The sequence below is a fragment of the Neovison vison genome, chromosome 9, assembly GCF_020171115.1.
Source record: "Neovison vison isolate M4711 chromosome 9, ASM_NN_V1, whole genome shotgun sequence".
NCBI lineage: Eukaryota > Metazoa > Chordata > Mammalia > Carnivora > Mustelidae > Neogale > Neogale vison.
The window spans coordinates 23,334,207-23,361,601 of NC_058099.1; the positions used below are offsets into that span (position 1 = coordinate 23,334,207).

A 27,395-nucleotide genomic window follows, 5' to 3' on the forward strand; every position below is an offset into this window, starting at 1 on the left:
ACAAAAAGAAATTGCTGTTTGGTTCCCTCATTTAAACGGCTATTATAAACCGAAGAAGAAATGGTGTTCGGGAAAGTTCTAACAGTGTTGGATTTGTGAATGACCGTTAAATAAATCACAGATCATGCCACCTGTTACATTACAGTTTTCCCTTCTTTTCTTTAGCTCTAAAACAAATCCCGAAGTCCATAATTACCAGGTAAGATACTGCTTTTGAAGATTTTCATTAATACTTCTTGAAGTTTCAAAATCTTCTGCATTCAAGCAGTCATTATGCTTATAGCCAAATTTTGAAGAAACAAGAAGAAAACATTTTTTTGGTTGGCGGGAGGGAGGGGCGTGGTTTTTGTTTTTCGAGAAAACAGTAAGAGGAGATCCTTCTTCCATGAACCCTGGTCCCTCTTGGTCATTTCAGCTGGCCCTCTTTTTTCTTAACATTTTCAGCTAGCGAACAGCAGGGACATATGTTCAAGTTTCTGGGTGGTCAGATACAACCTCTTAGGGGCACTCAAGCGAGGCCGTGTTTTGTCAGTGTGTTCTCGGCCTCAGGAACATGAGTCCCTTGAGATGTGCATCCGGGAAAGGATGTCTTAGTCACATGTTTGGGAGATGGTATGTCCTTCATTCCCCTTCTTGGATCTTACAGGGCCCATTTGGGTGTTAAAGGTATGGAGAAATCCTGCAAAAAAAGACATTTTTTTTAAGCTATTGTTTCCCAAAATCATTTGACTATTGAACAACCCTTCCCCCATTTAAAAAAAAAAAAAAAAAACTGCCTCTCACTTCCCTGCCTGTTTTTTGAACAGTATTGAGCATTGGTTTCTAGAACCTTCTTTGTAGAGCAGTGTGGCAGGCCTGTTGAGCCTGCAGAAGGAGTACAGAGAGGTTTCCCTGGCTAGTGGTTCTGCTCTTCTACCGGGTAGCCAAGCAGGGCCCCCACACCCCTGCCTGCCCACCCACCCGTGCCTGGGGGTGGCTCTTGCTGGCTATACATGGCTTTCTAAACCTGGCTCCAACCTGCTTTTCTACATTTGCTTCCTCCCCACTCCTCCCTCACTAGATTCATGCTAGGGGCAGCATCTGTGTCCTATGACCTCCTCGTTTGGGGCCATTTTTCTTGTGTTGGGTGGTTTCTGTCCAAGGGCACTTACTCTTCTGACACCAGTCTGGTTTTGAATTCCTTAAAAGGGGGTGGGATCCCAATGTATGTGGTCTTGACAAGGTCTCCAAAGTACATTTCAGAAGAATTTTGTGATATCATCTTCTGTGATCTTCTGTGAAATCGTCTTCCCGACGTGCAGAACTTGGACATGACTTCTGACTTTGGGGAATAGCATGTAGAAAGTGGTTTGAACCTGGTAGGGGAACAGCCAGATTTCCCGATCTCATTGCCTTCTTTAGGCCCTTGAATCTTCTCAGTCACAGGTTGGCTATTTGGTCCGGAGGGATTTTCAGGTGCGAGGGACTGGCTGTGGGGGAAGGGAAGAGCTGTGGATGGGTGGTCCTGGCTTGAAGGCACCAAAAAAAATGAAAACAAAGCAAAGCCTTGCCTGCCCAGAGTGAACTTGGAAACAGTTGTTCATTGAACTCCAGGCACAAAAACTGTTACCTAGACGTTCTCATAACATCTGTGGCTTCTACCCCCTGGTCTTCTACCCCCTTGCCAGTCTCAGAGGCTCTGTATTGCTCTATCAAGGTTTGGGAGTGAAATGACCAGGAAGAGAACGTCCTGAGAAGCGGGCTGGTCGGTCAGCGTGAGTGCTGAGAAGGTTTTCAGGACAATGGGCTTGCAGCGTCCCTCTTCCTGTGAGCTCAGCCAGCTGCCATGAAGATTGGATTGCTGCGGTTTTTGTTAAAGACACTGTTGGCGTTTCAGGAGGGGCCGTTCTTCATTGTGGGACTGTCCTGAGACTTACAGGGTGTTTAGCTTCCCTCTTTCTCCTGGTTAGCTGAAGGTAATCCTGTCATCCTCGTGACAAGCAGAAGTGCACATACATATTTCCAATTGTCCCCAGGGGAACAGAACTGCCCTGGTGGGAGCCATCTGGGTTAACATTAAAAAATGCTCCTTGACAGCTTTAGAGTGTGGATAAATTACCAAAGCAGACAAAGGAAGGTTTGGGAATATCCTTCCACGTCTTTATGGCTGAAGTACCCACCTGGCTCTGATGAGTCTGATTTGACTGTGTTTGAAGACAAGCACTAGAATGCGAGGTCCGTTTCTTTTCGAGATTATCCCCTTCTGTTGAAGATCCAACTGGTGGAACCTCCTTTGGGGCCTGGCTGTGTGATCAAAACACTCAAAGCCTTCCAGCTTTGGGCAGACCATCTGAACTCTGAAGTCTCTGTTTCCCGAGAGAGGGCTGCTTTCAGATTCGGCTCCTGAGATCTTTTCCCCACGCCCTTTTTCCTCTAGCATGTCCTTCTGGGGGCTGCCCCCTTCACTCATTGACCAGTGCCTTTGAAGGAGAAAGGCCACTAGAAGGCAGAATTAGGCAGGGAGAGAGGGCATCTTTGGTTTCTGAAAACAGAATGAACAGAATTACTGAGAACTTTCCACAGTACAGAACAGATTTGTGCTCATTAACCCAAACAGCACGGAAAGGAGAAGAAGGGAAGAAATAATTTGAAGAATAATGGTGGCAAGACAACAGTAACTTAAAAGTCAGGAGGGTCTAATGTGCCCCACGGGAAGTCTAGCCTTGAGAAGTCCCCGTGGCTTCCGGCCATGCATGGGGCCGCCACTTTCTACAGGCTGGAGGTGGACAGACCGCCCCGCTGCCCAGCCAGGCCGCCTTGTCTTCACCTCTGTCCTTTTGTGAGTCACCAGTCTGGATCTATTTTCCCATCTTACAGTGGACGAATTCCTTCCCTCTCTCCCTCCCTCCCTTCCATTTTTTCAGGATAATAAGTGCTTTGGGTGGTTTGGAGTTTGCTGTGGCGACCGGGTGAGGGGTGAGGGTTGGTACTGGGTTTTGGATTGTATTTTAAAAAGTTATTCTTGGGCACCTGGGTGGCTCGGTGGGTTAAGCCTCTGCCTTCGGCTTGGGTCATGGTCCCGGGGTCCTGGGATCAAGCCCTGCATCGGGCTCTCTGCTCGCCAGGGAGCCTGCTTCCCCCTCTCTCTCTCTGCCTGCCTCTCTGCCTACTTGCGATCTCTCTCTGTCAGGTAAATAGATAAAAGTCTTTTCAAAATAAATAAATAAAAAGTTATTCTTGCTGCTTACACAAGGCAGAAGTGACCGGCCGTAGTCCTGTTGCCTTGGTGTCCCCGTCCAGTTCTCTTGCGTTTGCAGATGTCACTGTTACGCATGGTTGCTGTCATTCGCGGCAGTGACAGAGATTGTCTCCGCGCTTCCCATTCTCCCCCCATCTTGGGTGTCTTCCATCTCTTCCCGTGAGGGACATGGATAGTGCCTGTCCTGGACGCTCTAAGGGACCCTTTCCGGGCAGATGCCTTCCCCAGCCCCCCATCCTTTGTTTTGGGGGAAATGTGATCATCCTGGGAAGCTACCTCCTAGCCAGAGTTTCCTGAGCCTTTCCATTCACAGCCCTGGGCCCCCTCAGCTGGATGCCAGTAAAAGAGAAAGTAAATGAAGGCCATTGAAATCAAAAGGTCATCGAATAATCGAGTTTGGTATTTCATTTCTAGCCTCCGTACCATCCCACTATCCACCCCAGCCAGCCTCGGTGGCACCCTCACTCTCCAAATGTAAGGTAAGTGCTCACAGAGCTGTGCTTTCTCGAAAGTTCTCCCTTTGTCTCAAAAAACTCGCATCCTCCCTACTTATGAATCGAAAGTCTGCATCAGAAACAGCTGTTAAGAGTTGCTGTGTCAAGACAGAGATTAATAATTTGCTAAGCAAAGGAAGCCAGTGAGTGTGGATTTACCAGTTACGCTTTTTGAAATAAAAATGAATCGGGTTTTGTTTTTTTGGTGGTTTTTTGTTTTTGTTTTTTTGGTTTTGTTTTTTTTTGTAAGGCATTCTAACCTCAGATATTTTTGGTTTGGTTTTGTGTTAGAAATGTTATTTAAAATTTCTAAGTAACATTTTCCTGTCCCAAGAATTCCATTACTAAACATGTGAGTCAAGCTTGGGGATTTTTGTTGAGGGTTTTTTGAAGGGAATATTTTTCAGGGGTGGGGTAGGTGGAGGGGTTGTTTGAGTGTTTTTGGTTTTTTTGTTTGTTTGTTTGTTTTTGTTTTTGTTTTGTTTTTGTTTTTGTTTCGTGACAGATCTTTTTTCTAAACCCAAGGGTCCGCAAACTTTGTTCTGAGCCAGATAACCAGTATTTTCAGCTTTGTTGTCTCTGTCACAACTACTCACCTCTGCCTTGTAGCTCGAAAGCAGCCAGAGACAACCCAAAAGTGAATGGGCATGGCTGCATTCCGATAAAACTTATTTACGAAAACGGGCGGCGAGTGGGATCTAGCCTGTGGGCTGTTTGCTCACCTCTGCCCTAACCTACATCACGATCCTTTCCAAGGAAACTGGCACCTGCCTTGCTGGGTTTTTCATTAGGCTGGAGAGTGTTTTGATGCCAGCTTTGTAAAGGCAAACGTTCCTTTTCAGATTTGAATTTTAGATCAGTCTTAATTGGTGTTTATGTGTGAAGCTCTTTCCGTTGGTGAATTCAGTTTGCATAAAGTTCCTGCTTGGTGAGGTTTCTAGCCTCGCTGCTTGAGAAGGTATGGAGAGAATAGAGTGATGAAAATAAATCCATGTGGAGCACAGCAAAGGAGAGCAATTAGTTCTTGATGGTTCTTGCCACTTTGGTTGGGAGACCTTGGAGGAGGACCACAGTGCAGTTTTATCGACAACACTCGATACTCGGGTAACTTTTTAAAGCTAGTCAGCCCGGTGGAGTAATAACTCTAAATGTTTCTGTATTGCTAAAGGCGGTTTCTTTTCCAGACATAAGAAAACAGAAGAGATTTCTAGAAATGCTATTTTTTATTAACCTTATTTTTCGAGAATTTTAGACTTTTTAGTACCTATTTTACCACATTCGTTTCCTTCTGAGGCATGACCTTGCCCAGCAGTTGGCAGCGGGGATTCTGTGGGAGGCCATGACCGGGTCCTCTCGGGGCGGCATTGGCCTCTCCTGCGAGCTTGCTGATGCTCACTCTTTGCCCCACCCCAGCCCTGCTGGATCAGCGTCTAGGGGTAGGGCCCAGCACTCCGTGTCTTATCAGGCTCTCTGGAGTTCGAGAAGCCTGACATACTTACCCCAGGAAAAGAGAGTTCCTGGGCCCAGCACTCTTGGCAGACGCTGCCTAAGGCATTCACAGCACCCCTTGGCAATGTGCTCACAGCCCTGAGAGGTGCCCGGTCAAGGATACGGTGCCTGGTCAAGGACACCTTGTCACCTAACTTTCCCCAGACTGACTTGCTCACCAGGGTGCCTTTTGAGAAATGATGGTATGGCCGTGGAACGGGCTTCTCTTGACTTGGATGTTGATAGGTAACCTGCATTCTGAATTTTAAAAATACCTCAGAAAATCCATTCATGTCCATTCGTAAGCCATCCCCATTAACATGGCTCATGGTTTCCCCTGCCCACCTCCCTCATGCTTGTGTTATTTCACTCACATTTGTGCATTTTCTTCCATCCCTCCCGCGAATCATTCACCCTGCCAACAAAACAGGCCATGCTTTCAGGATGACAGGCCGCCGCACTGGGAAACATCGGCCAGTGGAGGTGGCAGCCATTTCGATTATGTCCACGACCAGAACCAGAAGAATTTAGGAGGAATGCAAAGTATGGTGTATCGAGATAAACTCATGACTGCACTTTGAGAGACTGAAGCATCTCCCCTCCCTTCACCATCATAGTGTCCTTACACCCCATGAAAAGTGTCTTGGCATCACATAGATGTGTTTGCACAAGTGTCCTTGCGGAAATGTTCTGAGAGATATTCCCGGCGTCCGTGTAAATATTTGCAAACAGCCACAATCACTAGTCCTAACTGTCCTAAACACTAGTCCCAACTGTTGACTGCATTCTCAATAAAATGAAGGTAGTTAAAGGCTCAGGAATCACTTTAATATTCTGATTTTAAAATTGGAGTAAAAGTCTGTGTGTATCGTATTGCTCTGTACTTGATATTTCTTTGTTATTTAATGAATGGGACCGAATAACACCAGAAGAATATGGGAAGATAGCTCTGTGGAGAGCACTGCACAGTCCTGAGGTGACGAGGAGGCCGCGGGGGCCCAGCCCCGGCCACTGGGAGAGGGCAGACAAGCCCTTCTCTTCCGTTGGCCTCCTTTGCCCCTTCCGGAAAAAGTGGGTTGGACTCAATGATCACCAAGCTCCTCTACAATTCTGTGATCTATGCAAAGTTAGTATTTTCCGTCTGAGGATCTGACATTCCAATGGAATTTCTCAGAGGAAAACTGCAGAATTCCCTTCTCTAACAGAGGCTTAACCCTTTCAGAAGCTGAATGAAGCGTATTACTGGTTAGGTGGGACGTGCATATGGGGAGGCTCTGAATTTCCCATTTAAAGCAGGTTCGCCACTTTGAATCCTAGCAGTTTTACGAATCACAAATTGCATAGTGTCCGTTTTGATAGAACTTGCTGCTCTAGTACGAGAATAATTTTTTAAACTATGGATCGGTGCTGCTAGCTTGTGTGATTTCAGAAGACGTAATTATGAATACACACTGTCAGAATTTATAGAACTTGAGGCTCGGTTTTTACCCTGGACTTCAGTCTTTTAAAAAGCAACATGCAATCCAAGATCTATTTATGGCTCAAATTTGAGTGTATAGGATTTTAATGGCATTGTGCCAAAACGTCCTCTCAAAGGATGGGGATGTTGCGCTGTCACTTTGTAGATCCAGCTGATCAATGTGTTTTCTTTGTGGGAAGAACTTGTACCAAAATATTTATTGCCCCTCTTTTTAAGCCACAAAGTCAAACATTTTTTTTTCTCTAAATAGACCTGATATCTTTCCCACCAGCATTTTTGTGAAAGCAATTCTTAAATGCCATTTCCGTATGTGTAATTGTAATTTGGCCCATTTTAAGCCTTTTTAAAAAATGTATTGATGTCTCTGAGATACCTTATTGCTAAAATCTGGGTCTATTCTCGGTTACCACAAAAAATGTGTACAGAGGGAGGGACTCAGCTACGTGCCCTGCACAGTACAGCCAGTCACCTTCAAACTCTTCCAAAGATACCTGTTCACAGGTCTGTTCTGTCTTAGCAGATGTTTTGATCCTCAGTGTTTGTGCTGCCTACAAATAAATGTGTTCCGAATCCTTTAATCTTAACTGATACGTTTTTACAAATGTGTTTCCAAGGAATAAAGATTATTCTTGCTTTTTTGGACTCCATCTTCATTTTATGTTGCACAGAAGTATCCTTTGCGGACGATGTAGATGATGGGACAGGGAGCTTTTGGAAGCCTTGAAGGTGAGCGTTCAGTTAGGTGACGTGGAGTGAGCCCATCTCAGAGTGAAGCTGCTCTCGGAAGGGGTGGCTCTGGTAGGCACAGGGTTGAGGCATTTCTTCATGTGGTGCATCTGTGGTGAAGGTTCTAGACGCCGGTCACAGCGCTGAGCCGAGCAAAGTGGTGGCCGAGTGGGTTTCCCCCATGACCATCCTGTGATGACGGTGCGTGTTTGTCCTGGCTGCCGCTGCTGCTCCTGGTGGAAAGACACCCAAACGTGTGTCTATGGCCCCCCGGAAATCGTGTATACACGGAAACCCTCTAATAAATGCCTTTCTGCTTAAAACAACTTGAGTGGATTCAGTTGTCTACAACCAAGAAGTTGAACCGGGCTGCTTACGGATGACCTCCTAGCTAAATGGCGTGTACGCTTTTCATCCCTCAGCTTAGCGGGCCTTTCCCTACTGCATTTGGCAGTAGTGGTCAGTCACTCGTGGCTTCTTGAGACTCTACGCCCTTGGTTGCTGCGCTCTCTGGTTCTCTAGCTCTTTGACTTTTTCCCCGGTCTTTGTAACGGCCTCATTGTTCTGTCTTCCTGTTAAGTGTTGGTGTTTTCCAGGGGTCCTTCCTCTGCCCACTGCCTTTCTCGCCATCGCAGTCGATCCTGCGTCTCCTGCTGGCACCACTGTATGGCTGTGGACTCCAGAGTCGTTATTGCTAACCCAGATTACTCCTATCTGTGAGTTTTTTAACACTGACATTTCGACCCATATACATGTCAAACTCCTGTCAGAGTCAAATTCATCATCTTTTACTGGAGAAAGAAGAAGATACTGATTCTCCTCCACCCGCAAGAAGAACGTATACGTCCTCCATCCATGGCTCTTTTCTTGCCCCTTTGCCACCCATATCCAGGCAGTTCCCAGGGTAGCTCAGCTCCTGACATGTCCCATTCTGACCTTGCAGCAGCATCTTCTCTGTGCATCAGAGCTGCTCTTCCTGGTCTCCTTGACTCCAGGATCCTGCCAAGCTTCTTGTCCTCACAGTCATTCCAATGATGGACATCTGCCAGAGTTCTCCAGCACCGTAGGGTGAGGCTCGAGGCCTTCTGTATGGAATTCCTTTGCTATCTGCTTCCATTCTATTGCTCTAGCTCATTTTGCCCCATTTCTTACCCTCCTGTTTAAATTTCTACACCACCAAGCTTCTGGTCGTTCCTGGCATGCACCATATCCTGCTGTTGCTCCCATCTGTGCTTTGCAAATACTGTCCCTTCTGCTGAGAACACGCTCACTCCTATCTCCCTTGCCCAACTCCTGCTCACCCCTTCGATGCCTCTGCTCAGACGCATCTTCTCCCCAGGACTCCTACCACCCCACCTCTGCAGAGTGGATTAGTTTCTGTGTTCTGCTCTATGCCTGCCCCTCAGCCCTGCTATATCAATGTTGCATTCACTGCTTTACATTAAAACTGCCTCTTTTGTTCATCATCCTGGAGACTACATTCTTTAAGTGTGAGCTTTGTCCCATGTTTGCCTGTTCCCCAGTGCCTGATAGATGGCAGGTGCTCAATGAATGTCTGTTCAGCAAATGAATTATTCCACATTCATTCTAACAGAAATGTCTAACCAGGGGCGCCTGGGTGTCTCAGCTGGTTAAGCGTCAGCCTTTGGCTTGGGTCATGCTCTCAGGGTCCTGGGATTGAGCCCTGCATCAGGCTCCCTGCACAGTGGGGAATCTGCTTCTCTGTCTCCTTCTGCAGCTCCCCCTGCTTGTGCTCTCTCTCTGTGTCCAATGAATAAATAAAATCTTTAAAAAAAAAAACAAACTGTCTAGCTAGATAACAGTCAGCATGTCATCTCTGAGCTGGTCCGGAGGTATCTGAACAGCTGTACCTAGCCCAGGGCGTCGCTTTTGGGTAGGACGCTGACCACCAGCTGTGCTCTGGCTTCAGCTTCGTCATTGGAGTATGACCCAGTGTGTCTGCAGTGTTCTCTTCCGAAGCACGGCATCATGACGCGTGTGGTTGCTACAGGGCAGATGATGCTGGAGATGCACTGGAAACCCTGGTAGGTTGACAGGGATCCTCAGAAACATGCAGGGACTGTCAGCTAGATGTATGCGCCCAGCACTATGCGGGTCACTTCACTTGATCTTCCGGGCCACTCTGTGTGATGCACAGTGTCCTCTTTGCTCACATTTGGAAGCTCGGGCTTCGGGTTGAGGGAGAAGCTTGCCCATTGTCACACGTGCAGGTCTGACTCCCAGCCCGTGTTCTCGGCCCCTGGGCTTTGACATTTCTCACCAATGACCGTCTCGCCATCTGGGACCCTTTTGACTTCTCTGTATCCATGAGACTAATACTAGATTTTGTTGAGGAGTTCACTACCCTGAGATCTGGTTACTAACTAAAAGCCACTCACCACCACCAACATCCATGTCCCTTCTCACCAGTGGTCTAGTGACCCTGTTCCCTTTCCCAGGGGTCTTGTAACCCCTCACATCTTACCATCACTCCTCCTGCAATCTAGAACCTGCACTTGCTCAATAACCCCTTTCCAAAGGAACAGAGATTGAACATTATTTTCTTCTTAGTGAACCACTCTGCTGGAGGCAATCCACTGTGTCTGTCCCCAGAGCCCCTGAACCAGTCATTTCTTCTGGAGTTATTATCTGCCTGCACCGTCAAGCTCAAGACTCCTTAATTAACGGAATTAACTTTTTGCATTTTTGAAATTCGGGTATTTACCAGTCTTGGATCATCTCTTTTATTTTTCCGTGACTCACTCAGAATATTGAACAGTGAGCTGACAGTGTGGTCAGATTGATGTAATTCATGTGGACTGAAAGACTTGAAATCGTGCCAAGTGATTATCTTGGCCTTCAAAACCCACTTGCCTGTTTCATTTCTTGGTCTACCATTTCCACTGAGAAGTGTTCTCCTTAACAGCAGAGATGAAGGAATAAGGACAGTATGGAAGTACTGCTTTTTTTTTTTTTTTTTTCCTTGCCTGTTAATATGGCACCATCCTTCCAGGTCAGTGACTCTAGCCTCCTGGGTCCTGGTCTGAACATAACTAATAATAGATCCTTTTTGTTGCCCTTGACTTTCCAGCTTTTAACTAGTCCTTTAAGATCTGAGCTCATCAAAAAACTCCCTGAGCAGCCATATTGATCCTTTGGATCAATATTTCCCAAACTCAGCTCTAAGTCAATTCCCTGACTGTACTGAATCTTCCAAAAGGACCAGGTAAATACCTTAAATAGGCTTAAGGATGATTTGCCTCTGCTGTTTCCCTCCAGGAGGCAACCAGCAAATGCCGAGGCAAGGCATAATGGGACAAAGAGAGGGAAACACAAACTGCTGTTAAGAGTCCCTTTGCACATGAAAAGTAGCACATTTTTAAGAGGCCCCAGGAGTATCTAAAAGGTGAAACTAATGTGAAATTGACATTCAGCCTAGCCTCTGCAAAAGAAATCTTAAATAATTCTGCAAATTGGCCAACTTCCCCAGAATTGGGGAGCCAAAGAATTGCTTGGACAGCTTACTAAAAATAGAAAGTGCTAGGCTCTATTTAAGTGGTTGATGGTGAGACCTAAGGAAACTTCATCTGAAGTCTCGAGGCGAGTCCGTGATGGACAAGTGTAGGACCTCGCCTTGGAAAAGCACAGCTTCCTGTCTGGTTTGCTTTCATCTTATGGTTCAATTTGAACTCATTTAGATGCCAGTTCCTTTTTTTTTTAAGTAGCCATGCTATCAAAAAGTAAACGGATACATCATAAGAAGGAGCTAGAGATGGCTACTCAGCATAGTTTTGCACTTGCTTAGGTTCACAGTGAGGTAGAAGAACGTGAAAATTCTAGGGTTTCTTTATATGGCTTTGGTTTCGCCCTGAGTTCCTTCTCCCAGGTCTGTCAAACTGAATCTGTCATTGTTCTGCTCTCCCACTGGAAGCAAGGGTCTAGAGAACTGTATCCACTGGTGAAGAAGGTGGTCTGGACACACCAGCGTAGGGACCCATGCTGAGATTCGAACCCATCATGGGGAAGAAGCAGAAGCAAAATGGCAGGTTGCTGCCCACTGATGAGAGACAGACTGCAGGCCCAGTGTGGAGTGGTGATTTCGTTGGGGGCAGGAGCCCTGCAGTTTTCCCGCGAGGTGACATGTGAATGCTCTGATGTCCTCCACGCTCTGAATCCCAGCTTTGCCACTTCCCAGCCATGTGACCTTTGTCGGGTTTCTTCTCTGTGCCTCCTTTTTGGTGTCCCCAAACAGAATCAAAGGATATTATCCATGGAAGGGGTTTTGCACCATGTTTGGTGGTGGCTGGCAGCAGTTTTTGGTGGTTTTTGAGATTTAAGGCCTTAGCAGTCCATGTGGTGAGAGACGGGTCAAAGAAATGCAGTCTCCCCCAAGGAATGGTCTGTGTTAAAGGCTGCTGGCTTGGGATGTATGGTCTAAGTTTAGCAGTGGAAAGAGGTGCTTGGCTCCAGGAGAAAGATCAGTGAGAAGAGGGTTAGCACAATACATAAGACACGTCTCTGAAACTCGAACAAGCCAAGAGCAGAAACACCGTGGGGATCTTTTGAGACGGAATAAAAAGAAAGAAAGATGATATTTCTGTCTGAGAATACTAGGAAGTAACTATCCAGGCGGCATGTGGACAGTGCTTTCCCATCTGCTGACGGCAAAACTGGCAGAAGAAGGAACTGGTGAGACCACTGAGAATTCATTCTGCGGGTACAATGGAGATCCAGACGTTGGGAGAATTGAAACCGCATCCGCTCTCTTTCCGGCTTGTCTAGCTTAGGGCTTCATCTTCTACAAAGCAGAGGAGACGTTTAACAATTAGGAGGCTAAGTAGAAAGTCAGTAATAAAGGGAGCTGCTGTGCTTTTTCACTTATTTTAGTAGGTAATATGGTGGTTAAAAATTCAGAAGAAAATTCCTAAAAGTTACTTTTCCTCTCCACCTTCTTATTCCCTAGGTCCGCAGTTCTCCCCAGAGGCAAACATTGTTAGTGTTACGTTGTGTCAGTCCAGGAGCTGTTCCACGTATAAACAAGTATGCGTATTTAACCGGTCATACATGACGGTCCTTTAGGCTGCCCCAGATCTCTAAAATTACAGTTTTTCTGCTGTCATTGTACATTCCGTTTATGCACCTGAGTAAATCCATCTGTAGAGAAACTCCCTGGGAACAGGGGCACTGGCTAAAGAGGTACGTGCATATTTAATTTGGACATTGCCTAACGAAGTTTCACTCTAAAGATATTCTACTTGATTACATGTATCTCCCCCAAGCCTCCCGGCCCACCAGCGATTTGACAGGGCCTCCCGTTCCACAGGGACCAAGCGCATAGCCTTAACTAGTTCTTTTAAACCTTTGATGGGTATGTCCATTTTAATTGTATTTCTCTAGAAGCAAGGTTGCCTACCTTTTCATCTTGTTGAATGCCATTTGTTAAATGTTTCCCCTGAACCATCTGGAAGCTCTGCTCTTATGCCCTTACGCTGTGCTCTTTATTAAAGACCAGACTGATGAAGTAAAATTAATCGTGTCATCATAGCCTTTTTAATAGCGGAGCAGGGGAAGGATGGAAAGAGTTGATATTTACCAGACATTTTTTGAAAGCAGATTTCCAGAAACTCAGATAACAATCAGCATGATACAGTGCCCTGGAGATCAGAAGAAAGAATCCGGACAGCATGAAAATAGCCAGGGTAAAGGACTTGATTTGTAACACCCATCTTTCTGTTCTTGTTTAGGAGTTTGTGGAGAACTTTCCACTCCAACTTCTTTTTTTTTTTTTTAATATTTTTATTTTTATTTATTTGACAGACAGAGATCACAAGTAGGCAGACAGGCAGGCAGAGAGAGGGGAGGGGGAGAAACAGGCTGAGCAGAGAGCCTGATGCGGGGCTCTATCCCAGGACCCTGGGATCATGACCTGAGCCAAAGGCAGAGGCTTTAACCCACTGAGCCACCCAGGCGCCCCTCCACTCCAACTTCTTAAATACTCACCCAGACTTTGTGAATTTCCCTGATGCATTGGCCGCGGAAGCAAGGGTTTACTTTCAGTCACAATTAAAGTCCTAATTGAGCAGGTCTAAAATCCCACTGTATCCCAAGACTTGCCAGCGGTTTTATTGCTGGAAAGGCTGCAGAATTTAAAACACCCCAACTGCTGTAGTGCAGGCAGTCCGCTAAGCAGGGTGAGAATAATTAGAGGAACATCCCCGTAGGCTCGTGTTGTAAGAAGACCACAGAACCTACCTAATCATCCCCTCCTGAATTGTGAATGGCTTCAACAGCCACTTTCTGCAGCAGAAACCTCAAAAGCAAGAGCTGTTGCTATGCTAACGGCTAAGCCAGCTTCATCCCGCAGCTGAATAATGGAGGCTGTATCTATATACAAGGCAATTAAACGGGCCCTTAATATTAGGTCCAGTGTATAGCTTCAGAGGCTAACCAAGGATGTTTACAGGAGAAGCTTCTGGAAAACCTACAAGAATTGTGGAACGGAGAAGGGATCACTTGGGGAGATTTTAAAACACAAAAACCGAAATAGATGAATCCTCCTCTGTATCACCTCAGGAACACATACCCAGTGTTCCGCTCCCGCTCCCGCTGCTGTCTTGTGCAATTAGAACGTCTAAAAACCTGCCCTTAACAGAGCGTGCATTTTCTTCATCTAGTGTGAACTTCATTCTGGAATGAATAATAGTTTAATTTCATTCATTCTGATGAGTTGGATGCTGTCTGCCAAGTGGAAAAAATAACACTCAGCTCATGCCCAAGCCGGCCATGGCTCTTTCATGGTGCAAAGACGGGCTCCTTAGACGTTATTCTGCACAGCTCGTAGCTGCGTGTTCGTGGCAATGATTTTTTTTTTTTTTTTTTTTTTTTTTTTGTCTTGCTGCTCCTTGAGGCCTCCCAGATAATACTGTTTGGGGATGCACTTAAAGAAGTGGTGAGGGGTAAGTCTGTTAATGTCACTACCCACCTGATCAAAGAAAATCTTCATTGACAGCAAAAAGTAGACCCCAGAATGCAAAAATGAGAGCCCCCCCAAAAAAAGTCCCTAGGAAACCGAGAAGGGAAAGCACTGTTAGATTTATTACAAGTGAATGCTTTAAGAGAAAACAACTATATTTGTGTCAGTATTTTTTTTTTAAGGCAGGAAAGAGATTGAATAAACTCTTAGTCATGAGCCTCTGTGCAAAAATGCACTCATGAAATATTTATTCCTTGGGCTCAGATCCTGAAATTGATCCGGAATTGTTAAAATCCTAGATTTCTCCACAAAGTTTTTCTAAAGCCCTTCTCACAGCTTCTCCATGCCTCAAATAATCAGAAAGACATTATAAACTTAGTAGGAATCACGTTAGGTTAAAATGGATTTTCTAGCAAAGAATCTATCAAGGTCTGCCTAACCACTTACAGCATTTTGGTAAAACCATTTGATACCACTTTCACCGAAGGAAAATTCCAGATTCAAAGATGGGGACACATACCCCACTACTCTCTCTCACACAGGACAGATGCAGCCACCAGGAGACATGAAGAGCCTCTCATGGCTCCTTAAGAGGTGGAATGTTCTACGGTTTTACAGAGGCTGTTTAGTGTTAGGAACAACGAGGAGCTCCTGACCAACGTGAAGCTTTTATGAATAGACACTTGATAAATTACCTAAGGAGAATTAAACTTTAATGCACTACAACATTTATTCAGCAAATATTTACTGTGTTTCTACGCTGTGCCAAGTACTATCATAGGCACCGGGAATTGATGTTGAAGACGACGCTGCCTTTGGCTGTAGGCAGTTAATAAACTAGTCAAAACAACAGCTACCAATCTTATAGACTCAGACAGCACCTGAGCTAACACTAGAATTAGTTCCAGGTTGATTGCTTAGAAGATGGCTTGAAAGAAATACAAATTGAGAAAATTCCCATCTGTCCATTAGTCTGTATAGAGGAATCTAAACCATGCCATATATATATATATATATATATATATATATATGTATATGTATAATTTGACCTTTTTGGACAAGAGGAAAATGAGGTCGGTTCATCTTTTCTCTCTAGTCACTTAAAAAAAAATAAATAAAACCACAAAGTTACTATAAGAAATGATCCCTATTTAAACAGACCTAACATTCCTAATGTGTCCCATTTCTGAGATGTTGATAACAATTTTCTTCTCAAACCCATTATGAAAAAGATGCAGTCTTTCAAATATACTCTCTTCTTACGGCCAAAGAGTGCGCTTGCTTGCACTGAATGTAATAAGAACTTGTAGCAATATGTTTGTCTAATGACCCACTCTGTTCAGTCTCTACTAAATTAAAATTGATGTAAGTGACAAGTATCCTGGAAACCATGATGAGTAAATGCACCTTCTCTCATCTCTCGGTCGGACGTGGCACAAATCAAATTATTTCATTGAGCCGTAGTTCCTGGCATATAAATACATAATGACTGTTTGGCCAAAAATGCAGTGTCTGGGGCCCAGATAAGTGAAATAGGTTACCTGAGGTCACATAGCTAAGCCCTAACAAAATCAAAGCTAAGTGCCTGCCAGTGTTCTTTTAATGTCATTGTTATGCTCCTTTTATCCACTGGCAAGGCAGTCTCTCAGCGCTAAAGAGAGCACTGGGCTCTCGAGTCAGGTTGCCTGAGTTCAAATCCCAGCTCTGCCATTTACTAGCTGTGTGACTTTGAGAAAGTTAAGTATCCTCTCTGTTACCATTTCCTTACCTGCAAAATACGGATAATAATAACTGTCCCTTCTTCAAACGGTTGTTAGAAGATTGAATATGTTAATAGACAGCACAGGGCTAGGCAACCAAAAATGTTAGCTTTTGAGTTTTTTCCTCTGTGAGTATTTAGAGAGCGTGATTAATGCACCAGTGTTCAGCCAGGAAGTCTGATTCTGGCTGACACCATCTGCTGTAAAAACATGGTAATTGAGGAGATTCTGCTAAGAGCCCTAATTGGAGAGCCACAGTTCAGGCTGATGGACAGGATATGGACTAGTGGAAACTTCTTCTTGTCCTTGGCACACATAGAAAATGACATATTTGTATAGCACACGGTGTAAGTAGATAAGACCATTTGAGCTCTAACCCATCCAAAGTCCATTTGCTGGGAAGCTCTGCCGGGATATTCGTCGATATCTCCCTGATGCTTTTGCTCCGATTAGGAACATGGACTTGTCCCCACCTAGGCTAAAAGTGAAACAGGAGCCAGTTGGCCCCGACCAGGCTCGTCTAGTTGTGTGCTGCGTGGGCTACCTAGAAGCTGGTCCTGCCTCAGGAGCCCTGCTGTGGAGTTAAGCCAGGTGTCATGAACGGATAACAGAGTAACTCTGAGTCCAGGCAGCGTGCATACGTGCGGTAAGCGATCGAGACGTGATGCTGGAGAACTTCAGATAGAGGATACTCGCTCTGTTTTCCTAGGAGAGACTTTCAGCTGGCACAGTGTGGATGGGGGATTTCTTGGCCATCCAGATATTGGCATTTCATTAAAAGCAGAACATCTGTTGATTTCTTGGCCTTCCTGCCTGATTACTTAGTTGTTTGGAAGGTAGAAGAAACACTGCCCGTGTTACTGTTATTAATTCTGGTCAGCAAGGAAGACTAGGTTGAAATGTGTGAGTGGTGAGATCCTTGGGGGAAAAAATGACTCTTATGTCTTGAAATTGTTTTTGGTTTTTTTTCTTAAGATTTTATGTATTTATTTGACAGACAGAGATCACAAGCAGGCATAGAGGCAGGCAGAGAGAGAGAGCGGGGGAGCAGGCTCCCCATTGAGCAGAGAGCCCGATGCGGGGCTGGATCCCAGGACCCAGGGATCATGACCTGAGCCGAAGGCAGAGACTTAACCCACTGAGCCACCCAGGTGTCCCTTTCTTGAAAATGTTAATACAAAATGAGAGGAGCTCAGGGTTTAATCCTTCATGCCCAAGAGAAGATGGGTCTAAAAGGGGAATATTTTTCATATTGACTGTGAATATATATCATCGATCATCTGAAAGAGAAAGGTTTTTAGGGAGCCACAATTTAAAACAGTATTTTATCTTATTTTTTTCAAGATTTTATTTATTTATTTGATAGACAGAGATCACAGTAGGCAGAGAGAGACAGGGAAGCAGGCTCCCCACCGAGCAAAGAGCCTGATGCAGGACTCGATCCTAGGACCCTGGGATCATGACCCAAACAGAAGGCAGAGGCTTTAACCCACGAGCCATCCAGTCACCCCTCTAACAGTATTTTAAATAGAAGGAAGGTGGAACATATAAAAGAATGAAGGGGTGTAGACCTTTTTCTAAAAGGACTTTTAAAGTTTCATAGATGTATGGTTTAGTTGGAACAAAGATGGGGGCGCCTGGGTGGCTCAGTGGGTTAAGCCGCTGCCTTCGGCTCAGGTCATGATCTCAGGGTCCTGGGATCGAGTCCCGCATCGGGCTCTCTGCCTAGCAGGGAGCCTGCTTCCTCCTCTCTCTCTCTCTGCCTGCCTCTCTGCCTACTTGTGATCTCTCTCTGTCAAATAAATAAAATCTTTAAAAAAAAAAAATTAAAAAAAAAAAACAAAGATGAACAGTTTAAGGACAGCCATTCTTTTTTTTTTAAGATTTTATTTTTAAGTAATCTCCAGTAGTCATTCCTGAAGATGGTATATGAGATTAACAGGACAGAAGAAACACTCCTCAACTTCTGTTTTGCTTTTCTCCTTTTTGATAAGGAAACCAGGCAAAATGCTAACTGCCGAGGGTGAAAAGAACGAAGAGAAGGAAACTGAAGTCCAAGATGAGAGAACAGTCAGGAAATTAGTTCAAGCCTTCAGGCGTAGAAAAATGGCCACGGGGAATAAGGAGAGAATTTGTTATGTCATTGCTGAGTCAGCATCACTATGCTTTGAAGAACTACGGAGTCTTGGGGAAATGCCAGAATGGACAGGGAAATGTCATACAGGTTCTTGAAAATTGTGTTTTTAAAACCGGACTGATAAGCTTGATGGTGGTATCAAAAAAGAATCTTTTTTAAGCACTTAGTGTAGGAAGTAATGTTCACTTAGGAATAGCATGGATTCACTCAGAATAAGAGGTGCTAATGTTCCAAGACTCTTAGTAGACTGAGTAAAAGGACCGTGTCTTCCCTGGTTAAGTAGAATTTGTCAGACGCCAGACTTTAATGTTGAAACACTGGGTAATGTACACACTTCAGGAATAAGAATAGCAATTCATATTCAACACCATTTTGCAAGCCTTACCAAAGCAATAAGCCAAGAAAACAGAATAAGCAATAAATACCAGAAAAGAAGAAACAAAATTTATGTGATTATGGAAAATACAAATGAATTACAGTTCACTAGAGAGGTAAGCAAAGTGGCCACAGTCAGAAATATCGTAAAGTCCATAATTTTGTGTATCTAGTAGCATAAAATTAGTGGAAATATAATAATAAATGAAATCCTATTTTCAATTGTGACAAAATTGGAATTCACCTAGGAATTAAATTAATAATATATGTTGCTTACCTTTGTGGAAAAGTAAAAAATTCTAACTGATGAACATTTAAAAGATCTGAATAAAGGATGAAAAGTACCCTATTCCTCAAGAATACACTCTCTCAAATCCATAATATTTAATGCTCCAAATCAGAATTCCAATGGGATTTTTTTTTTTTTTTGGTAGTAACTGGAGTTGTAAAATAATCTGAAAGAGTAAGTACATAACAATAGTCAAGGAAAAAAAGAAGAACAACGGTGTGGGAAGGGGAACAGGATTTGTCCTGTGAGATATTTAAAAAAAAAAATACACACACACACACACACACATATACACAAATTAAGACAATCTGGTGCTGGTTGAGTAACAGAGAAGAAGGTCAATAAAAATAGGAAAAATCCAGAAACACACATAAATACATGTCCCGTATTTTCACCATAAGCATCTCTGACAAGCATTTTCGCTGCAAACATTTTCTTTGCATAACGACTTGGCTGTAAAGTAATTTTGCCCTAAAAGAAAATCATGATAAATAAAAGAGGGACATTCACTTAAAAAGACATTGTGGAACATGAAAAATTGAATAACAAAAAAGTGGAATGACAAAATTCTAAACACTTTATTGCAAAATAAAAAAATATTTGAATACATCAAAAATGTATAGCCTAGAGTCATAGCAACACTGCACAAATAACTGATTTTATTTTGTTACATTGTACCTATGCGCTCTTTTTCAAGGTCTACGTTCATAGTATTACGTACATGTACTTTGGGGGGCACTGATCGATCTTAGCATTGCATTTTTACTTTTGTCCCCACGATTTCTGCCTTGGCTAACAGAGGTATCCGTTTCCAAGTGCTAGGACCCGAATTTGCAGCTGAGCTTTGTATTGTTTCCTAAAAGCTTTCTACACTGTTGTTTGTTCTTGGCACGTTGTCCCTCGACTGTTGCTAGATGTTCCCAAGTTCCACGGGAAGAGTGGAAGGAATGCTAAGGCTGTAGTGTGTTTGTAACTGAGCTTTCTTAATGACATTGCAACTGGTGCATTGTTTTGTGGCCTAGTCGAGTGTGCCGTCTGGCTCTTACAGGGTCTTTCCTACTTCCAGTAAGTTTTATCACCGCGTTATCAGCTTGATGCTGATATACGTAGTTATCATCCACCCCTACTCATCACCGTACAGACCATGATGAGCGCCAACTGAGATTAATATGATAAAAAAATGGGAACTTTGCCAATGGAGAAATGAAACCGAACTGTAAGCCACTTGTTTTATATTTTACAGCAGAATTCTCTTACAGTCGATTAGATATGTGGTGATAACACGTATCTGGACTAATTGCAGTGGAGGTGCACATGGCAAAGGTGTTTACGGGGAAACTACCTAGCAGCACCCATGGTGGATGTTGTACATCAATCCCGGACAGTCAGGAACACGGAGACCGCACGAGGCATATCTTACAGAGGGAATTTCATGCGGGGAATTGGTTACACAAGAGATGAAGAACTAGGAAGCTAGGCTGGACAGGGTGACGAGCCGGAGGGACTGAGGGAGGCGGCAGTTCAACACCCAGGGGCCGGGGCCCCAGAGAACTCACAGCTTCTGCTAGAAACATCACCTGAGGCAGAAAGAGATGGGGAAGAAACACCTTGACTTCTCTCCTTTTCCCACCTTCCAGGCTCTGCCAGTGCCTCCCACTGGCCAAGCCTGCATAAAAGCCAGAGGGCAGGGAGCCTGAGAAATGTATTTCCTTGGAAACACAGCAGGTCGGGGCAGAGCAGAGCAGGGATCTGAGAGCTTTCAGGAAAGTGACTGGCACATGCAGAAGGTGGCATTTCAAGTTAGTGGGACAAGGATGCATTACTCCCTTGGTGATGTTGGGACAATTGCCTCCCCGTTTCAGAAAAGAAAAATGAGAACTTTCCCTTACAGTAGGCACATAAGCTCTTCTTCCCTGTTGGCTCTTCCCCAGGCTTAGATTAGCTGCCCCTCGTCGCTTAAGCCTCATGAAAGCACCTGTCGCACTGCCTTGGACTTGTTACTCAGCAGTGGGCTCCTTGAGGGCAAGGACAACCTCTCACTTGTCTTTGCACTCCCCTGCCTACCACCGTGCCGGGCACAGGAGTTGGCACTTAAATATTTATTGAGTGCATTGATATCTAATTTTCTTTTCCATCTGACCAGTATTAGTTGAACACCTGCTGTGTCCTTAGCACAGGGGAGGGTATGAAAACATGTGACATGACCGTCTCTGTTCCTACAGAGCTCACTGTGTCGCTGGGAAGGCAAGATGTGTACACAAGGATGTCTCAGGCAGTGCGGTTCTGAGGAGGTCTTAGGATTTTCCCGATGAGTGCATTTGCTGCCTGAAATAGAAGCCAAGACAGATGGGAAGATATAGCAGATGGGCAGCAAGCAGAGAGGCAGTAGTCCTGGATTGTGTCCCAGGCTCAGCCAGTTACCCACAGTGTGACCCGGTCACCTCATTCCCCCAGCGAGCCCCACTTCCCCACGTGCAAAGTGAAGAGGTCGGACTAGGGCAGTGGGGCTCAATGCTGGCTGCCCACTGGACTTCGAGATCAATGGTGATGTCATTGGTCTGGAGTAGGGGCTAGGCATGGATATTTTTCAAAATCTTCCCTGGTGATTTTTTAAAAAATCAATTTTATAAAGATACAAGTTAGTATCATACAATTCACCAATTTAAACTGTACAGCTCCATGATTTTTAGCATTTTCACAAAGTTGTACAGCCATTGCTACAATCTAATTTTAGAACCGTTCCAACGCCCCTGAAGAGACCCTATATCATTAGCAGGGTCTTTTGTCTTGCTGTCTCCCCCGATCCTCCCCAGTCCTAGGAAACCACAAATCTACTTTCTGTCTCTATGGTCTTGCCTATTCTGAACATTTCACATAGACGGAATCATGCAACACGAGGCGTTTGTGTCTGGCTTTTTCATTCACTGTGACGTTTTTCAACGTTCTTTTATGTCCTAGCATGGATTAATATTTCACTCTATGGCTGCACCACTTTTATTTATCCATTCATCAGTTGATGGACATTTGGGTTGTTTCTACATTTTTGGCCATTACGATTAATGCCGCTACGAATGTTCATGGACAGGTTTTTGTGTGGACATATTTTCATTTTTCTTGGGCATATATATCCCCAGGAGTGGAATTGCTGGGTTGTGCAGTAACTCTGTGTTTAACTTTTTTGAGGAACTGCCAGGTGTTTTCCCAAAGCAGCTGTACCATTCTGCATTCCCACCAGTGGTATGTGGGAGTTCCCCTGGTGATTTCAATATTTGTCTGGGAGTATAAAACCACCAAATAGAGGGTCTCCATTTTCTGTGATTTCTTATCTAGGATTAGCTCCCCAGAGCTGCCCCCAGAAGCCCATGTCACCCAGAACTTGGCTGAGCTGTAGACTGTACGGGACAGTTGGCTTCCGAGAGCACCCTCACCATTCCTGGCCTCATTCTTGAGAGAAAGCCCTGTTGAGTTCTCTCTTCCAGCTCAAGACCCTCCCCAGTTCCTGCCCTGCCCTGGTCACAGTTCTGGCAGGATTATTCAGAATAATTATTCCATTTTATACCAGTTATAATATTTAATGAAGAACGACATAGTAACATTATTAATATGATACTAATTCCTGGGGTGCCTGGGTGGCCCAGTTGTTGCACATCTGCCTTTGGCTCAGGTCGTGATCCCAGGGTTCTGAGATGGGGACCCTCATCTGGCTCCCTGCTCACCGGGAGGCCCGCTTCTCCCTCTCCCACGCCCCCTGCTGGTGTTCCCTCTCTCACTGTATCTCTGTCAAATTAATAAAATCTTTAAAAAAAAAGAAATACATAAATATAATCCTAATTACTGTAATACCATAATAACAAATGTTATTAATATTATTATAATATTTTAAATATCCCATTATTCAGTATGCAATACATTTTGATTGAGCAGGCTGGGGACCCAGGGTCATAGAGGAGAGAGGCTCTGGTGGGATTAGGCAGGGCCGTAAGACTCCCCCACCCTCCCCAGGTCTGCAGAGCTATGCCCACCCCTAATATAGACAAAAAAGTCCTGTACGACATAGCCCTTGCTAATAGAGCACTCACTTCTCTAGAGTTGGAAGTAGAATGGGAGTGGGGGCTTCCCCTGAAAAAAACGAAGAGAAGAAATTAGATCGGATTCGATTTTTCACTGATGTTTACTAACAGGGCACTTTCTCCCCTCCTCTAAGCCCCAGTGTAACACAAGGCATCGGCAGCTTTCTTGCAGGGTAACTGCAAAAGTTGAACCTGAAACGCCTAGCACAGTGCTGGGCACACTGGCAGCCTCTCCTTCTGCACCAGAGTCCTTCTCAGCTGCCAGCCTGTGGAAGCAGAGGCTGAAGCCTACATAGCCCTTCTCCATCACCCTCTGCAAACCAGGACTTGTGACCTTGTTTCCAGAATGCCAGAAGCTCATGAACGTCCGTCTCTGTTGACCATGAACACAGAGCTGGTCTCATTTCCTGGACTTTAACTAATGGTCCCAAGGCTTTGGGGCTCTGGGTGCTGGTGGACTTGACCTTCTCTGAGGTGCCTAGGAAGAGGGTAGATTCACAACTCTCATGGATGCCATTTACATCATAGTCGATACGAACAGCCTCTCCTAGACTTCTGCAGGGAAGGGTCCGTGAGGCCATGAGCAGTGGTTTCCTTAACAGACCCACAACCCTATAAAACTCCATGAATTGGGATCTCTGGGATGGTGATCCCTTCATGTGCATGAGCTAAGAGAGTTCCCAGGTCCTCCCACTCCTGCTTAGAAACCTTTGCTCTTCTAGAGACCCTCACCCGACAAGATTTGAGCAGCTTCTCTGACCCTCATCTATTTCTCTTCCCGTTTGTCTTGCTCCGTCTTCCCCGTAAGTAGCTGTGAAAGGAAAATCACACATGCATATTTTATTCGACATGTTATTAAATGCAATTTATCACTCCCTGCATATATATTTATTTCCCTGTTTAACTTCTCACTCTGGGTTTCCTTGAAATAAAAAATCACACACTTTTAAACTTGGAAAGACGAGTACATGACACCAGTGCTCTAGTCCAAGTCCATGGCAGACATCACTAATCAATCACAACACTCTTTCCTCCTGAGCTGGGCACAACCTCAGAATTCTTCTCAATCTTGCTTTCCAAGCAAAGGGTGAGAATCACTTGGAGCTGGCATAGGAGATGGTGACTATTTGCCATTCGTCAGAAGGTCTTACTCAAAGCTTTCCAACTCCACCTCCAGCCCTAAACGTACACCAGATCTCTGCTATAAGGCATCTTTCCCCTTGGGTGTTCATTCTCGCATTCAAGGTAATTCAAGGTGAGCCCCAAATTGGGCAGCCCCTCCAGTCCTCCTAGGCTAAAGGGAATTTTCTCTCTTCTGAGCCCCGAGTCTCTGTGCCTCCTTAGGACAGATGTTGTTTTCAGCATCTATGAGAGACAGGAAAATAATGCCAGCGGGCTTTGGAGTCCACATAGCTGTTCTCAAATCCCAGATCCACAGCTTCGTCAGTCCTTCTGACTTCCCTCCCGCCCTCGCTTCCTTCCTTTCATCAAATATGTATGGAGTACCTACTGTGGACCGAGCAAAGAAGCAAAGTTCTATGTATCTATAAAATGGAATGTTTTATGTAAAATAGCTAGCACACAACCTGGGAGAAAGCAAGTGCGAGATAAGTAGTTGGGAGAAAGGGCGATTTTCAGACCTAGAAATGCGCCCAGCATCACCTGACCCAGCTGGTGTTGCAGAGGAGGAAACCAAAGCCCAGAGCAACGGTCCAAGCTTCCCGCACGGGCTGGGGAAGAACTAAGGCTGGAACCCCGGGCGTTTCAACTTCAGCTCAGCACACTTTTTGTTGCCCCCATTACTGGCTGCCTGGGGGAGCGGGATACCCTGGGTTATGTTTCCTGTTGGGAGAGGTGAGGCTGAGCCGTGACCCCCCTGAAGCCAAAGTCACACCTTATTCCACATCCTTACACACACGTACATGATGCAAGACTGACCCCAGGGAAGCGGAGTCTGCCGGAGGCGGCCAGAGTGGACAGGAACTTCCCCCTCGCTGCTGCTCTGGGGACAGTGGGCTGGAGGAGACAGTATAGGCAGGAACTGCAGTTCGGATCCTAAACAGGAGATGACATGGGCTTCCAGAAGGGCAGTTTTAATAAAAACAGAACAATTGAAATTACAGATGTCATAGCAGTCACCTTAGCAAGTGTCTCCTGTGTGGTGCGGTGATGGAGAAGAAGAGAAAGGGACTCCAAGACATCCCTCTGGTCACAGTCTTGTCGTGGGATGGCTAGCAAATTATTTGCTAATATCGCTTTTGATTTCCTCCTCCCATTTAAGGGATGTCTTTTCTTGAACGAAAGTTGTTTAACTTCAGAGTAAGAATTCTTTCAGGTTTCGGGTCTCTGACAAATACAGCTTTCCCCTCTGCGCTTTTTCTCTGAACGCCATGAAGCCCCTGTGTCCTGTTTTGCAGTGACCCCGCAGACGCTTGTTGAACCGATGTCTCTTGGTTTTTAATGGTCAGAACATCTTTTAAAGTACACACAGGAATATCAAGACCCTTGACTTTTCTAAATCCTGACTTTGACACCCTCCACAGCTACCCGCTCCCTTCCCCAGGGCTCAGCAGCTCGGACCGGCTGCCTTTCGGCGTCGAGGAGAACGGGGGACCCAGCCGAGCCTCAGCCAGGCACCATCACCACCACCAGCACCAGCACCAGCATCACCCGAACTATGGCCTCTCGCTGACTCTGGAGAACAAGGAGGGGCCTTCCAGGTCTCCAAACTCCAGCAGTAAATCCCTGACAAGTAAGTAGGGTTGCAAAGGGCAGGGGGAGAGGGAGGGATGCTGCAGGGTATGGATGGCTTCCCCAGATCCTCAAAACAGACCCTTTCTGGGTAGCATGGAAAGGCAGGAAAAGCAGTGCTGGGTTGCCAGGTCGGGGCAGGAGAGGACACGCGCCTTGTTCATTTCATCAGGAGCCGCTGAGAGATTACGGTTTATCAGGAAACTCCGGCTGGAGGTCAACGTAGCCGTTCTCTCTCTGCCTCATTCCCCGCAGTTCCTACTTCCCCTGGCTCAAGTAATAGAAAGAGGAGGGAGCCAGGAGGCTAGAATCTCTACGTTTCCAAATTACAGGAAAACCTATTCTGCCCCATTTCTGGCATCCCTCGTCTGAGAGCAAAGTGATGTGAGGGAGGACCAGTGTACCCTGTTTCAGATTCTGGCATAAGAAGGTATGGAAATGGAGAGCAGGCACTTAGAAACATTTTTAGCAATAGACCAGAGTGATTTTACATCCATTAAAACCAGTAAGAAATAGGTTTGGATTTGGTAGGTCTATTATTTTTTTTTTTTTTAGAAACTCCCTTTTATTACGCTTTACCAAATAATTAATCTGTGACAGACCAGAGGAGAAGGAGCCGGTTCTCTCACATACGACGTGGGAAAGCCCTGAGCTGGAGGAAGGAGTCAAGACACTTTGATTCTGGTCTTTGCTCTTGACCCGTGTTACCCTCTTGGACCTTCAGCTTTCTCGTCTATGAAAAGGGGTAGAGGGTGTCTAGTGCATGGCCAAGGAATCTTCCAGCCCTGACATTTCATGAGATTCTATGAGTCTGTGCAGCAGTGAAAGGATGAGCTGATGAGCCTTTCGCCGTAGACCACAGGGAACAATTCTGGGTTGGCTGAGTCGGAAATGGAAATTCATCATTCACGGGGCATTGATGAATCAGAACTCTATCCCCTTGTCACTATCCACACTGCCCTTCTAGAACCGTGTCTCATCCTTTTGTATCCAGATAACTCTAACAGCCCCCTAAGGAATACCTGCTCTAATACAGTCTTCATCTTATAGCTGCCCAAGTGAGACGTCTCGCCACAGCTCTGACCAAATGCCTTGAGACTTTCAGTGGTGTTTCACTGACCTGAGATAAAGCCCACACTTCTGAGCAGGGCCACACGCAGACCTCCCCAACCTGGCCACTGCCAAGGTCCTCAGTCTCCCCCGATTCCTCACTACACTCTGGCCACATGAATTCTTTCACCAATGGCTGAGCTGCGTTCCTAGTGCTATCCTTCGCACCTGCTGTTCCCTCTGCCTGGAATGCAGAACTCATTTCTTCAGGAGCCTGCTCAGATGTTGTTGGCGGAACTTTCTCTAATACGCCTTTCTGATTCCTGGCTTTGGAGTGCCTTCCCTTTTGCCTCTTCAGCAATTAACTTTTACTATCTGCACAAGTTTCTGTCGTTCGTATCTACATGTGTCTCTGTCTCCTCCACTAGCCTAGAATTGTGCCTCATTTATCTTTTTATTCTAGCTGCCCGATCTCAATTGCAAACGATAACTTGGTTTAAGCTTTCATATGTAATGAATACTTAATAATTAATGAATATTTCTCTGTATTAATGGATAAACACG

General features: G+C 45.2%; 1 protein-coding gene across 5 annotated transcripts in view; it reads left to right on the top strand.

Annotated features, from left to right (window-relative positions):
* EPB41L4B (erythrocyte membrane protein band 4.1 like 4B) overlaps window positions 1-27,395 on the top strand; it is a 124,555-nt gene that overhangs the window by 65,334 nt on the left and 31,826 nt on the right. For 4 of the 5 annotated variants that reach the window (XM_044265176.1, XM_044265179.1, XM_044265177.1 and 1 more), the window contains exons 14-16: window positions 166-199; window positions 3,653-3,717; window positions 25,574-25,782. In XM_044265176.1, the coding sequence (XP_044121111.1) occupies window positions 166-199; window positions 3,653-3,717; window positions 25,574-25,782 (308 nt within the window). Of the gene's footprint in view, window positions 1-165; window positions 200-3,652; window positions 3,718-5,650; window positions 7,336-25,573; window positions 25,783-27,395 lie in introns of those variants that run through there. The other variant, XM_044265181.1, reaches the window with a different exon arrangement.